The 15,057-nt window shown below is 55.0% G+C and overlaps 1 protein-coding gene across 2 annotated transcripts in view; it reads right to left on the reverse strand.

The window, feature by feature from the left end:
• Positions 1–413: 413 nt before the first annotated feature.
• Positions 414–15,057, reverse strand: part of IKBKB (inhibitor of nuclear factor kappa B kinase subunit beta) — a 50,348-nt gene continuing 35,704 nt past the window's right edge. Inside the window, exons 10-22 of one of the 2 annotated variants that reach the window (XM_079908951.1) lie at positions 14,038–14,167; positions 13,546–13,740; positions 12,802–12,916; positions 12,055–12,178; positions 11,390–11,541; positions 11,170–11,231; positions 10,062–10,171; positions 8,809–8,858; positions 8,624–8,723; positions 8,311–8,458; positions 6,355–6,482; positions 4,043–4,133; positions 414–2,982 (exon numbers count right to left, since the gene is read on the reverse strand). In XM_079908951.1, coding sequence (XP_079765077.1) covers positions 2,917–2,982; positions 4,043–4,133; positions 6,355–6,482; positions 8,311–8,458; positions 8,624–8,723; positions 8,809–8,858; positions 10,062–10,171; positions 11,170–11,231; positions 11,390–11,541; positions 12,055–12,178; positions 12,802–12,916; positions 13,546–13,740; positions 14,038–14,167 — 1,471 coding nt within the window. In that variant the 3' untranslated portion in view covers positions 414–2,916. The other variant, XM_079908950.1, reaches the window with a different exon arrangement.

A 15,057-nucleotide genomic window follows, 5' to 3' on the forward strand; every position in this document is an offset into this window, starting at 1 on the left:
AACAAGCTTGGTCTGAAAAGAACAGAGAGAGGATGGCATAAGTCTACTGGACTTCTAAAACTCAAGAGCCAGGAAATGGTTGACAGAGTTACCTGGTTGTAAACATGTGGTAGCTGTCAAGACAAAGGAGGAATGACTCTGAGGGCAGAGCCATGGGTGCAAAGGAAGAGACTGGAAGAGCAGTTACAGAGGCAGTGGGTGCAGAGGCAGAGGCCTATGAAGCTGCCTTGGGTTCAGTGGACAGAGCCTCAAGTGACAGAAAATCATTCTCAGGACTTGGAACCTAATGGAATTTACCCTGGTAGATTTCAAACTTGCTTCGGGCTAGTGACTCCTTTATTCCTTCCAATTTCTCCCCTTTGGAATGGGAATGTCTATCTCGCCATTGTATTTTGGAAGCAGACAAATTGTCTTCTAGTTTCACAGGTCCACAGATGGAGGGATTTTGTCACAGGATGGATCATGCCCAGAGCCTGCCAAACCTGATGTAGATGATGAGATTCAAGACTTCTGAGCTGATGATATTTAGATTTTGGTCTTAGTGTTGATTCTGTAGTGGGTTGAGACTTTTCGGGATGGGGTGAATATATTTTGCATGTGACGAATGTGAATTCTGGGAGGCTAGACGGTGGACTGTAGTGGGTTCAATGGTGGCTCCCCAGGAAGAAATGTCCACATCCTAATCCCCAGAATCTATAAATATCGCCTTATATTGTAAAACATGAGATCAAATTAAGGGTCTTGATCAAATTATGTGCCTCTTAGGCACTTATCTTGGATTATCCAGATCAGCCCTAAATTCAATCATGAGGGTTTTTTATGAAAGGTACACAGGGGAGATTTGACAGATATAAAAAGAGGTGGCAATGTGACCACAGGGGCAGAGATGCAGCCACCAAGTCAAGGATCTCCTGGACCCACCAGAAGCTGGAAGAAGCAAAAAACAGAATCTCCCCTAGGGACTTTGGAGGACTTGATCTCCGACTTTGGCCTCCAGACCTGTGAGAATAAATGTCTGTTCTAAGCCATATAGTTTGTGGTGACTTGTTACAGCAGACCTAGGAATCTAACAGAGTTGGAGAGCAGCTTGTTTGTTTGTGCCATTGGTCGGCATCTCCAGCCTCCGTCAGGGACACAGGAGGCAAGAGGAAAACCCAGGGAACTCACCACCACATGACCGCTCAGGGCCAAGGTCCCTAGCTGGTCTGCCTCCTTCTCACTGCCTTTTGGGGTCTTCTTATCTTTGTTTATAAATAATGTCCAAGGATCTCAGCTGTACTAGCTGGAGGAATAGGAAAAAAGTACAACTGCTCCATGTTTTGGAAGTGGAAGTCCTACCTCCAGAATTTTCACTTTTTCAACCAACTAGCATATTCCAGTTACATCACTCGTTTTAAACATTAGCTTTGGTAATGTCTTTCCTTGCTCAAAATTCTTCAGTGGCTCCCAACTGCCTATAAAATCAGCCCCTGACTCTCAACTCCACATTCATTCCCTCCCTAATCTGACCCCATCCCAGCCTACCTTTCTGGTATAATGTCCCACTGTGTTCCTCACCAGTGTTTCCAAAATCACGCTTTATCAAACTCAGTTCTTTGGGACGTTAATCAATGTTACATGCACATGGGAGAAAAAAAAAGGCTCTACTGTCAAATGAGTTGGGTAAACAGTGGATTTAGGCAGATTTAAGCCAGTTTATTATTATAGATCTTTCAGATTCTTTAATAAACCAGTGCACAAGGTGAATCTCCAAGAGGCAGTTAAAGCATGAAGCGTTTCCCCAACTTCCCTGACACGGAACCCACTGTACCGCCTCCATGGAAGGCACTCTGTGAAACTCTTCTCGTCCCACTTTCTTCTCCAACCAGACTTGCCTGTTTGTTATCATCTGAACTCACTTTGCTTTCCTGCTGTTATAGGAAGCAGCAACTTTTGTGAAACGTCCAAGAGGCCTTGCTGGTGCTCTGGCACTGTTTGATCAGGCACCACTCAATTTCATAAAACTTTCCATTAAAGCTGGACTTTGAGTTCAGAAGTCCCAACCAGAGGTATTATAAAAATAGACTGTGGGACTTGAATCATGTTACAAAATAGAGAATCTGTTTTTTAAATATAAATCCACTTAATAATACCGCTGGATGACACGAGGGATGGGAACTGCCCCGTCCACCCTGCCGCACCCAGGGGCAGGGGGTGTGGGCACAGGGGTCAGCAAGCTGGTGGTTGACAGACATCTTCCTCTTCTTTCCTTCTTCTCCATGGCAGCTTGCTCCTGGGGACTCTTTGGGACCCACAGGAAGGGAGACACTCTCCCCTCCTGGCACTAGCGACTCAGTCTGGCTGGAGAGACTCTGGACGGGGAAAGCAGCACTCACCCAACCTGGCCCAAGGTCGCAGGCAGAAGGAAAACGTTAGCAGCCGTGAAGTCAGAAGAGGAGGGACGACCGGGCTGGGCCGAATCCACGGTTTCAAGAGAAGCCGGATCCAGATGAAACCTTAGCTGTGAAGACAGGTGGATGAGGCCTCTGGAGATCAGGAGGGGTCAGGAGAGGACAGCTAGCACCAAGTGCCATTCATACTTCGTCCTAAAAGTCAGTCTGACGTGTGGCTGGTGGTCTGTGGAGCCACTGTACTCGGAGCACTTCTCTCCGCGCAGAGGCAGTGGCTGCCGTGGCTCCACCTCCCCAGACGCCGCGCTCGGCATCCTCGTCTGCTGGGCCTCTGTGGCGGAGGACGTCCAGCGTGCAGATAAGCTGCTGGCACTGCCACGGAGGGCTGCACCCTCGGTCCACGGTGATGGTCATGGCTGCTGGGGAAGCGAGATCTCCATCTGGGTGCCGAGGACACCGGACGCGACGCGGCGGGGCCCCGGGGGCCTCGGGCCAGGCAGCCCGGCAGGGTCAGGGCCGCCCACCATCAGGAGGCCCGCTCCAGGCTGTGCTTCTCCTCCTCCCCCGACTGCAACCAGCTCCAGTCTAGAGACTGAAAGTCAACGGGCACGTTAAAGACACCGTGGCCACCTAGACACTGCCTTCTTCGGGAGGCAACCAGCACAGTTTAGAGGGAAATTGAATTCCTCTCGTTAAGACAGTCTTGTTTCTGCAGGGTACCCCTGAGGTAGAGCTACGTCTGCAAAACCATGCCGGAGCTTTTCTTCAGATGGGCTTGGAGCCCTGAGATTCCGGGAAGGTGATTTAAGTATTATTACTGCAGCTCACAGCACTGACTCACGCTCACTGTGGGCAGCTGGTACCCTGGGCTAATCTCAGCTCTCGACCTCCAACCTCACCAGGTGAAATGGCCTGGTCACACTTCCTTTTCATCTGGCAGAAGTGCAAACGGGCAGCGAAAGGATCCAAGTATACACAGCTCGGAGGAGGAAGAACAGCAAGAAGAGACACAGAAAGCCCCAAACCAGAAAAGGACACTTGAATAAATAAGAAGTGGTTACAATGAGCAGTATCCCCTCTGATTCTTCCCCCAAATCAGAAGTTGCAGAGACGCCAGCATGTGACTGTATCGGCAGGAAAAGGCCAGAGAGCCAAGCGGATGATTAAGCGGATGATTTAGCGGATGATTTAGCATCCTCTCCGCAATTTCAGCTTTGTCTCAACGTACCTGCATCTGGACTCGTTTTTCTTTAGGTCAGCTTCCCTATAACTAGGACTGCTAAGCCCCGAGTCCCTGAGAGGCGGGGTGGTGATGGGCTCTTGCTTTGTTCCCGGAGCCCAGCACTGCACCCCACACACAGATGCCCGGCAATTGTACAGAAGGTGCAGCAGGGGAGAGGCCTTCTCACAGTGATGCTACCTTCTTCGTAAGCAGCGAGTGTAGCAAGGATGAAATGAGATAATGCACACTAAGTACCTGCACACGCTCAACAGGCATCAGCATTGTTATCATGGGGAATAAGAAGCATGTACTAGAAAATCCTAAGTGTACCCTGCGATCGAGGAGCACGGCATCGCCTTTCGATCTGCTTTTTCTCGTTTGCTGTAGAAAGAAAGGGCGTGGGGCGGCGGGGCTTCCCACGGGCCATTACCCTTAAGCTCTGGTCCTGGTCCTTCATGGTGTCCTGTAGGGCGTTTTCCAGCTGGGTGCACAGAGTGTGTGCTTCAGCCACAAGGTCTTCGCTAAAAAAAAGATTGAATTATTAGAACGTGGTCAATGTTAACTTTTCAAAGGTGCTTACAAATACGCTAAAGAGCTTCTGGAAAGATTTTTAAAATTAAATAATTATTCTGAGGCTGAGTGTCTTAAAACACCATGTTATTGCCTAAGTGATTTCATCTGTCTAGTTAAGTGCTGTTACAGAAGCTCGAATCCAGCTACGAGCATCACTGTTCACCATGTGAAAAAGCAGCGACCCGGCTTAATAACAAAGCTCTTTCTGACTTAACTAGATTCTCTCCAAATTGCCATAATCTGAAGATCTCTCCCAAACCACCTGTTTTCCACTTTTTGAAATGGACAAAAATATACACACCATGCAATGTCCCCAGCTTGCTGAGATCTGGGGGAAGCAAGTTCTGGGAACTGATTTGTTTACGGTGCTCTCTCCTTCTCTCTGATGAGAAATGCACGTGTCCCCCTGAGAACCCGCCACGGTAAGAAAGAGGAGAGCAGAGCGAGCCATCTGTCCTTTCTAACCTTGGCTCAAGGGCGTGGAGACACAGACAGCAGCCTGTGCCCCCGGGACGACTTCTCCAGAGCTTTGAGGATATCATGGAAAGAGAGTGACAAATCCAGGAGGAAGGGCCCTCGATCCCCTCCTCTCACCGTGAAGGGGGCACTGATGGAAGGAACAGAGCACAGCGCTGCCCAGACTCATCCATGGACTACTAACCAGGCTCCAGGCTCCGGGCCGGCCCCAGAGGCCCCGTGAGAGGCGCAGGACCTGGTTACCATCCTCAAGGAGCTAACAGTAAATTGGGGAGAGAATTAAGAATCCAAAACAGGGACTTCCCTGACAGTCCAGTGGTTAGGACTCTGCGCTTTCACTGCTGAGGACCCGGGTTCAATCCCTGGTCAGGGAACTAAGACCCCGCCAGCCAAACGGCAAAAAAAAAATAAAAAATTTTAAAAAATTAAAAATAAAAAATCCAAAACAGTAGAGGCTACAAACCCCCTAAGTACAGGAACAGGATTTTTAAAAACAGCTGTATTGAGATAAATTTACAAACCCTAAAGTTCACCCATTTAAGGTGCACAATTCCATAGCTCGAGTACATTTATGGAGCTGTGCAACCATCCTGGTGATCCAGTTTGGAATGTTTTCATCACCCAGAAAGAAACCTTGTACCTGTCAGTCACTCCCCATTCCTGCCCCGCCCCCTGCCCTCGGCAATCATTAATGTATTTTCCATTCTATAGATCTGCCCACAGGAACCGATTTTAACTGTCTCCAGTGCCTGGGGCCCAGCAAAGGGAAGGTGCTGAATAAATGTGAGACTGAACCAGAAACAAAAAAAACCCATAGGTGGTCCAGGAGGAGAAGGATCCCTGTGCTCGTGTGCCAGGGCCGTGGAGGAGGTGGGAGCAGAGGTAGGAAGGCTCCGGGGAAAGGCGTCAGCGGAGCCGAGGTTCTGGAACTTCAGGTTGCAGGAGGGTCAGCCAGGGCTGGTTAAACAGGACTGCTCCGCCCCACCCCGAGTTCCTGATCCCAAATCTGCATTTCTGGCAAGTACCCAGAACCCGCCAATGCTGCTGGTCTGGACCAGACTTTAAGACCCCTGACGGCAGAGCCAGGAATCTGCCCCGGAGCAGTGGGTCAGACTGCGGAGGTGGCTTGAAGGCCTGAGAAGGCTCAGGCTTGGACCCTGAGGCAGCAGGAAGCCATGGCTGGTCCCTAAATAACTTGAGGAATAACTCGATCTAAATGGTCTCCTGTGAAGGCTGATTTGACCAGAGGGGCCTGGAGGCAGCACTGGGGGGGAAGCAGGGAGGGAAAAATTCGCTGGAAGGGCTCTGGGGCTCTGCTCCCAGCTCTGCAGCAGGGGTGCAGGTGATGAGTGGGGCAGGGAGAGGCCACGGGAGGGACCAATGACACGCGACTCAGGCGTGGCGGCCAGGGCACGCCCGCAGGGACCTGGTTCTACGAGCAGACCGCGACGGGTGGACTAGAGGACAGCAGGGACTGGCCAGCACTTCCAGGTTCCCATCCAGCAACGAGCAACGCGACCTCAGACAAGGAAACCTTAGTCAGCAAGCCAGGAGGAGCTCTGAGAGCAAAACACCACATCTGTCCCCACAGCGCCCGGCAAAGGGAACAAACATGGAGGGACACGCACAGAACCGCCGACGGGTGACCGACACGCCCGACTCCTGCACTGGGCATGGCGAAGGGGGACGCACCTCCTCTTGACGGCCTCGGGGAAGCTGTCAGGGGCTGGGCAAGGCTGCGACAGCAGCTGGCTGGGGTGACTCAGGCGGGACGTGTTCATGCTGTCTGGGCTTCCGCTGACGGGACCTCGGACCTTGCTCTAGATGACAAAACCAGGAAGAGAGTCAGCAGTTTTGGAGCAAACAGATGTTTCAAATTTTGCATTCACACCAGGGTATTTTCTTTTTTTCAAGTTTTTTTTTTTCCTGTGTGGACCCTTCCTAAAGTCTATACTGAATTTGTTACAATATTGCTTCTGTTTTTTATGTTTTGGCTGAGAGGCACGTGGGATTTTAGCTCCCTGACCAGGGATCGAACCTGCACCCCCTGCATTGGAAGGTGAAGTCTTTAACTACTGGACTGCCGGGGAAGTCCCAGGCACCACACCAGGGTATTTTCTCGTGAGACAACTGGCCACGAGACACAGGCTCTTCCTGGAGAAATAGGTCAACATCGCTATTTGATGGTTTGCATTTCAGTTTAGAAACTGTTTCTGTATCTATAGGTGTGCTTTTTGGTAAAAGTTTCTAGGGGCTTCCCTGGTGGCGCAGTGGTTAAGAATCCGTCTGCCAATGCAGGGGACACGGGTTTGACCCCTGGTCCGGGAAGATCCCACATGCCACAGGGCAACTAAGCCCGTGCGCCACGACTACTGAGCCTGCGCTCTAGAGCCCGCAAGCCACAACTACTGAGCTCACGTGCCACAACTACTGAAGCCTGTGCACCTAGAACCTGTGCACCGCAACAAAGAGTAGCCCCTGCTTGCTGCAACTAGAGAAAGCCTGCGTGCAGCAACGAAGATCCAACGCAGCCAAAAATAAATAAACAAATAAATAAATCTATTAAAAAAACCAGATTCTAACTACAGAGAGATCTGAGGGCTCTATTTCATTAGTTGGGTCGCTTAACGAACTCCTACAAGGAAATTAGAAGGAAGGTGTGTTTACTCTTTCCAAGTAGAAGACAGACACACAAAGGTCCTAAGTGACTTTCTGTGACTCGCACCATCCGCGGGACAGAAGGAGACTAAGGTGTTCTGACGCCCCAGGCTGCAGTGGCCACTCCACCTTATGCAGCCGTGCTCCCCTGATCCGTGACCAAGTCGCTCTGCTGTCACCTCCTCAACTTCCCTGCAGCCCACACGACAGCGCGGTCTGTCCCACCAGCTCGCTTCCAAGACACAGCTTTTACCCGGCTCTTCTCCCTTCTCTGTCCTGGGCTCTCTTTTGTGCTGAGGGTTCTCTCTGAGCAACACTCAGTGGGATCACAGCTACGCTGAGACGGCGGGCACAGAAAGTGTGGGCTGAGTGCTGCACGGCACAGGCACAGCTCAGGACCCACCAGGCCACACGGGCACGTGCTGCTGGGGCTGCATGCAGATCTCCAGGAACCTGGGCATGTGATCTCGTCTGGAAAAAGGATCTTTGCAGGTGTAGCTAAGGAGCCTGTGATGAGATCACCCTGGACTATCTGGGTGGGACCTGAATCCAGCGACAAGTGTTTTTACAAGAGATACTCAGAAAAGAGACACAGAGAAGAGGGTCACGTGGAGACAGAGGCAGAGACTGGAGGGATGCTGCCACAAGGCAAGGAGCACCGAGAGCCACGGAAATGGAAGAAGAGGTGAGGAAGGAGGAGTGATTCTCCCCTCCAGCCTCCAGAGGGAACCTGGCCCCGCGACACCCGGATGGCGGCCTTCTGGCCCCCAGGACCGTGAGAATAACTGTGATAATTTATCACAGCCGCCACCCGCACAATAACACAAGGACACAGGCGCCCACCCCGGCCCTCCGCACTCACACCAAGTCACGGAGCAGAGAAGTGGAAAGGGAGCGGCAGCAGCGGAGCGCTGGTGGTGGCCCTGCGGTCCCCACGCCGGGTGCGTGGGCTGGGGACGGCAGCACAGGGCCCCGCCGAGGGTCACTCACACAAGCAATCTTCAGGAGGTTCCAGAGCTCCTTCTGCCGCTTCTCCTGCAGCCGAACCACAGTCTTCTCGTCCTCGCTCATTAAGCTCACCACCTCCTCCACCTTGGGCAGCAGCTCCAGAGCCTTCTGCTTGCAGACCACAGTCTTGCTGTGAAGAACAAACATGACAAGCTCCAGCGGCACGTGGGTCGGAGGAGGCAGGACGCAGCCCCGGCAGTTAAGGCTCCGCTCGGCGCTGCAGGTGGAGGTCCCAGGGCTCAGGCGAGTGGGCGAGGCCTCGCACACAGCCCGCCGGAGGAAGGCGGCCCGATACCTGAGCTGCGTGTAGATCACTCGCACTTTCTTCTCGAAGCCTTGGATGGCCTGCAGGAGCAGCCGCACCATTTCCTGACTGTCGCCATCCGTTCGCTGGTCTGCAAAGAGGGACGGGGTCGCACGGTCCGCGGGGGGCTGGCCTGGTGCCCGGGTAGCGAGGGACCCGGGAGGTGGCCCACTCACCTCGGGGCTTCTCCCTCAGCCTCCGGTAAAGCTCCCGCGCCTGCTCTTCTCTGAAACACACGAGACAGCAGCTCTGTCAGCATCGAGCAGAGGTCAACAAGCTCACCTGAAGCGCCGAGGCCAGCTCCTGCCGGCAGGACTACTCGTTTCTAGAAGCCAGACGGGCAGCACATCCCGACTGGAGCAAATGATCGTTCCTGGTGATGTTACAGGTGAAACCCATGACAAGGGAAGGCTCGCCTCATTACCAAAACTCAAACACCTCCAAGGTCTAGTGAGAATCTTCAGGACAGGAGTCTCCTCTGAATTCCCTGCCCACCCGGCTCCTGCCATCGGGACTCTGGGTGCAGTCTGTTGCTGGACCTGAGCCCGGAGAACGTGGCCCCCGAAAACTCAAGCCCAGGAGCAGGCACAGACACCCTCCCCGTGCCCCTAACACAGTGAGACGGGCTGACATTCTCAGGGGTGACTTGTGTTTGAAAACCAGAGGAGAATAAAGGGTTAAATGACTTGAGAAAACATGGACTACCAATAACTAAATTTCTGACGTTCGGCGCCTGGTCCTAGGAATCCCAGCAGAAGCGTCAGAGGACACGGCTGAGCCCCAAGGAGGCAGCTCCTGCGGGGCCCCGAGGCTCCCCTGCCCCTCCTGTCCGCCCCCAGGGCTGCAGGTGGGGCTGCCCTGCCTAGGTACCCCCCTGCACCGCCCTCCCCCACTCCCGGAGCCAAGGCCAAGTTCCTGATCGAGACTCAAATGAAGTTTCCAGATCCCACCTTCTAAGACTTGCCAGCCTCTTCCCCTGTTCTGCTTTCTGCTCCTCGGGCCACAGCGAGTGAGGGTGGGCGGGGCGGCCCTGGCGTCTAATCTGATACTTTGGTCAAGCAAAGGCTCCTGGGACGGCAGCCTCCGTAGTTCACGAGCCACCGCTCAGGGCGTTATCTGAACTGGTCCCCATAGCTGTGAGGTCAGACATCGCTTCTCTATCCTGTGAGGCTCAGAGTGACGGAGGTGTGCCCGTGCTCATCTCTGCATGTGCCGAGATGACCCCCCAGGGGCCGAGCTCCAGGGGGAACGGGCCCACGGGGCTCCACCGGGACCACACTCGAACCATCCCGACACACACACTCATACCCACACACACAAAGAGAGACACACTCACACACAGACACATTCCCATACAGGCTCACTCTCACACAACACACACACATATACATACACACACGCACGCGCACGCGCGCACACACACACTCACAGGTCGTCCAGCGTCCCGCCCTGCTTCCAGCCCAGGGGGCTGCGCTGCAGGTCCACGATGTCCGTCTGTAGCGCCATCATCCGCTCCACCAGCTGCTTCACCTCGTTCTCCTGAAGGAAGAGCGGTGCTGAGGCCAAGGACGCAGCGAGAAACTCCTGAGACACGGGGTTCTCGGGGGAGCCCTCCGGCCTCACCGCAGACCCTCAGCTGACCAGCCGGAAGCGACCCGGACTTGGAGCCCTGCAGTCGGATCTGGGGTCGGCCACCTGTCAGCTGTGTGGCCCTCGGGCAGGTTATCTGACCTTGCGCTGCAGTTTCCTCCACCGTAAACTAGGCTCTCAAAGGACTGCGTTAGGGTGAGAGGAGACAGAGCAGGTCGGGGCCTGGCCCGGTCCTGGCGTGGAGAAGTGGCCGGGGCACATTCTCTTCTCCAAATTCGTCGATTATCTCAGGGATTACACCCACGAGTGCCAAGACTGGGGGTGCGCTCGTGTCCCTGTGGTTGAACAAGGTACTGCCGATGGACACCCACCTTTAAGGAGGCATATTGGTACTGATTTATAGAAAAAGATGTTAAGACACGGAGGTGAAACTCCCTGCCCAAGTTCACAGGGAAAATGGTGACAAAGTCCAGGAAAAAGCCTTGGAGACCAGTCTTCCATTTGTATGAGGTCTGCCACGTCACACCCTGGCCTCATAATCAACACTTTTCAGTGGCATCTGATTTACACTGTCCTAAGACTTGCCCCTTAGACCCTTTCTTTCCTGGGGATTTCTTGTCCCAAGGAGGTTAGGACAACCTCCGACGAGACAGCGTGCTGCTCCTTCATCCAAGGCCCCTTCTCGTGGAAAGAGGACAATTCACGTAGTAATCCTGACTCCAATCTGTGCAGCTCCCGGACCTGCCACGGCAGGGCCCCCTGCAGTGTCCCCCACCCCCTGCCTCTCCCCTTCTTTCCAGCAAGTCCTAGCTGAGGGCAGAGAGCTGGGAGAGGAAAATCTCATTTTCGACATACAAGCTCGACCGAGCGCGCAGTGAGAAAGGGGAGGACAGCAGTGAAGAGGCTCGCGCCCTTGGCCGGCCTGGGGACCCCAGGGTGCCTCCTACCCGTCCACAGAGCTCCACGGCCTGCTCCATCTCCCTCCAGGCCAGCAGCAGCTTGTCTGACGCTGAAAAAAAATGGAAGGAAAATAAAATTAAAGCAAAACGAAAACATCCCCAAACCCAAACAGAAAACAAGCGATTCAATGGCAAGGGGACAAAAGACACCTCGGAAAGAAGAAGAAAGGAACGGTCTCTCGAGACCCATCACAAACAGTACACTCACTGATCCCAAACTCTTTCTGCTCACTGTACTTCTCCAGGTCAATCTGGATGCTGGTTTTAAAGAAATCCAGCTTGGCCTTGAGCTGCTGAGACATAGAGGCCATGGAATTCTTCATCTTGGACAGGCAGCTGTTGTTCCGGAGCAGATTCATCCTGCAGGGACCCCGAGAAACAGAACCGTGGGGTGTCTCTGGCCTCCAAGTGCCAGTTCCCGGACAAGAGCAAACCCAGCTCAAACACGATGGCAGGCCCCCGCTGTAACTGGTACAACCGCAACAAGAGCAGCCACCTATAACCGTAACGACGATCTCCTGGCCCTCGGCAACGGGTGAGGTTCTGCTCCCAAACTGGAGTTAGGCCAAGTACCACACGAAGCGACCCAAATCAGCCACAGCCCGGGGAAAGAGTCAGCCCGGCCCGGCAGGACGGTCAGGGGAGGCTGGCCGACCCACGCCGCAGCAAGCCCTTCCGCGGCCCCAGCGCCGCCCGCTGACCACACTGGCCTGGTCGGGTCTGACGGAGCCTCCCTCCGTCCCACCCTTCCAAACCAGCGTTCCCCTGCTCGCTCTCCCAACGGCCACCCCTGGGCCCTCGCCTCTGCCACCGTCCTGCGGCCGGGCCACCGGGCAGCTCCGAGCAAGTGAAGGCGAACCACCGGGCACGTACATGGCGGCGCGCTGGCCCTGCTGCAGGCGGCCGCAGTCCTCCTTCAGGGCCTGGATGCTGTGCCAGACCTGACCCCACACCTTCCTCAGCTGGAAGAACGGGAGGCTCCTCTTGGGCTCTTGCACTGGCCAGAGACACACACGACCGTCAGGGAGCGGCGCCTGCGACAGCCCGCCTCCTGCCCGCGGAGCTTGCAGGCACACCTACACTGCGCCGTTATGCAATGCTCTGCTGCTACACAACCATGTTGGCTGCTGGGCCTGGTTACCGTCGCAGACATTTTTGTGCCCTGGCAGAGCACAGGCACGTCAAAAGTTACAGATGCACAGAACACCCCGGAAGGTAGACCCCAGGAGTCAGGCAGCAGTGGTTTCCCGGGGGAGCTGGGGAGACAGAGGCACTTACTGCCTACCGTACAGTCTTTCTGATTTTTTGGTATCGTGTGCACGTATCGATTATTAAAATATGAAGACGACTTCAAACATCAAGAAAATGGTCACGTGGCTGAATTTCAGCGGCCTGTCTGTCCTCTGTTTAAATGAGGTTGACATTAATTGAAGATGGATGTCCTTTCCTCTCTTCACCTGGGCTACTCCTCGCGGGTGCAAGTGAGGACGGCTGCCTGACTGAGGGCCGGAGGGACTCATCTTCTCAGGGGCGACCCCTCCCTCAGTCCAGGGCTCTCCCTCCAGCCTCGTCCCAAGCACTGTAAGTAATTATCTTTTAAAAAGATCACGCTGTTCTTACGGATACAGCTGACGCTTTCAGGCTGGGGCCGTGGGGAGATCTGGGTCTCATAGGCGACCCTGTTGTTGTCAAAGAGGAAAACGAGATCCATGTCCAGGGTGCGGCCCTCGTTCAGCTGCAAAGGGACAAGAGCAAAATGAGGCCTCGTGGACCCAGCCCCTCCTTTTCTCAAGCAACAAGGGGGGAGTCTTCAGAGGGTCCCAACAGCACCGTCCTCAGAGAGCAGGTGCCGGGCGCCCACTGAGCCTTTCCTAGGGGCCGCGGCCTCTACTTCCCTTGGCTGTTCCTTTTACACTTATTCCCAAATGCAAACCTCATCTACAACTTACTCTGTTCTGTTTTATTCTCTGATTGTCTTTACCGTGCAGCTTAGATGGTTTGCTTTACTGTCCAGTGACTGTCTCTCCTGCGTTAACTTTCCAGCTCTTTCTGTGCAGCTGTCAGCACGGTTCTGCACACACGAGGTGTGTCAAAAATGGTTTTGGTTGACTTGGAAAAATGAAGCATCACTTTGGCAGCAAAGGCAAAAGAAAGGCACTCCCAGTGGTCTGGAAGGAACAGGCAAAGCGTGGGGTGGCTCAGGTCTCCTATCAGGTTCACGGGATCTCGCATTCCAACCTCAAAACAGGCAGGCGCCTACCCTGCGTGGTAACAGACTGCCTGGCACGATGGAGTGGGACGGGATGGGCGATCAGCTCTCCGGGGTCGGGTGGGGCTGGGGCGCCTGCAGGAGGCCAGTCTCACCTTGCCGTCAGAGGCGCACTGAGCGGCGGGCTTGTCGGGGGTCAAGGCCAGACCCGCTTCCTGCAGCAGCTCCTGGTCCTCCTCAGGGATGCCTGTGTCCTGCTGGATCCGGGCCTGCAAGCTAGGCAGACTCTCGTCCTCTGCCACGGGGTAGGTGTGAATGGTGCCCGTGACCATGTTCAAGACGTGAACCAGCTGCAACGCAACCCAGGACAAACCACCTGACACTCCCGCTTGCTGGCCTGGATCCTCTGCTACTCCCCACACCTCCCAGCCTCCCAGAGGCCCGGCCTGGGGAGGAAGGCCAGCGCTGGGCCACACACAGGGGTCTTCCCACTCCTGTCCATCCACAGCTACGACCTCGCGACCCACAACAGTCAGCAAGGGGTCCCATCATCCTCTCATGTGGAGATGCCCTCATGGGAGCCTGCGTTTGCCCACTGGTCGGGCAGCCGATGGCTCGCAGCCTTGGGCTAACTTCGTGTAGCTCACCTTCAAGTTTAAGATGTCGTCCAGGGCCTTAAAGCAGCCATTGGGCCCGTAGACGGGGTCGGTGCCCCTCTGTCGGGGGTGCCACATCAGCATCAGCTGCAACCACTTCTCCAGCCGCTGGGCCAGGACGCTGAGAAGAGGGGGCCGCGTGCGTGTGTGTGTGTGTGCACGCGCGTGCGTATGGGCCCAGAGCCAGCCTCAGGGCCCCGCGTGGGAACTGAAAGGCACTCACACCTCACACGCACGTGACCATCACGTAGACGGGGCCAAAGTGATCCCTGAGGATGAACTAACCTGAGGAAGGACGAGCCTTTCCAACAAAACGACTCACTCAGGCACTCACCCCTCCCGGATCCGCGCCAACACGCTCACGTCAGGGCGTCCTGGCAGATGGCCGTGCGAGAACCTCAGGAAGCTTCCTATGTGCTTCCCAGGCCCGCCCCACCTCAGGAGAACCGCCCACACAGTCCAGACCCCTCGCTGCCGATTCGCTTCGTCGGTCACCCCGGGGACCCCTCGGGGGGTCCACATGACAAAGTGCTCACTTCTCCCGGCCCGGCGGGGCCCTGCCGGCACCCTCAGAGGCCCTTGCCACGCCCCCAAGAAAGCCCTGCAGAGGCCAGCACCACTACGAGCTGCCTCTCCTGGGCCCACCCCCACCCCCATCTTTCCCCATGCCTGTCCTGCACGTCTTTCCAGATTCTTCCAGAAGGTTCCAGCCCACCCAGTCATCCTGCGCAGCTAGTCCGCTCGGTACCTCTCTCCCCATCCTCCAAACACTCATGGTCACTGTGCTCCGTGCTCCTCAGCTGTGTGTGGCCGCCTGGCAGTTTTCCTCTGTACTAGCCCCCAATTCTGATAGGATTACCTGACTGCTAATATTCTGGCTCTAAGACCAGACGGCAGTGCCTGTTCAAACCGCAAAGGTTTGTTTGTTGACAGTAACACACGATTAGGCTGCAGGCAAAGAGAAATAACGCAATCCCCTGGCGGTCAAAGGCTTACAGCTGACCAGAAGGT

The sequence above is a fragment of the Stenella coeruleoalba genome, assembly GCF_951394435.1.
Source record: "Stenella coeruleoalba genome assembly, chromosome: 21".
Taxonomy (NCBI): Eukaryota; Metazoa; Chordata; class Mammalia; order Artiodactyla; family Delphinidae; genus Stenella; species Stenella coeruleoalba.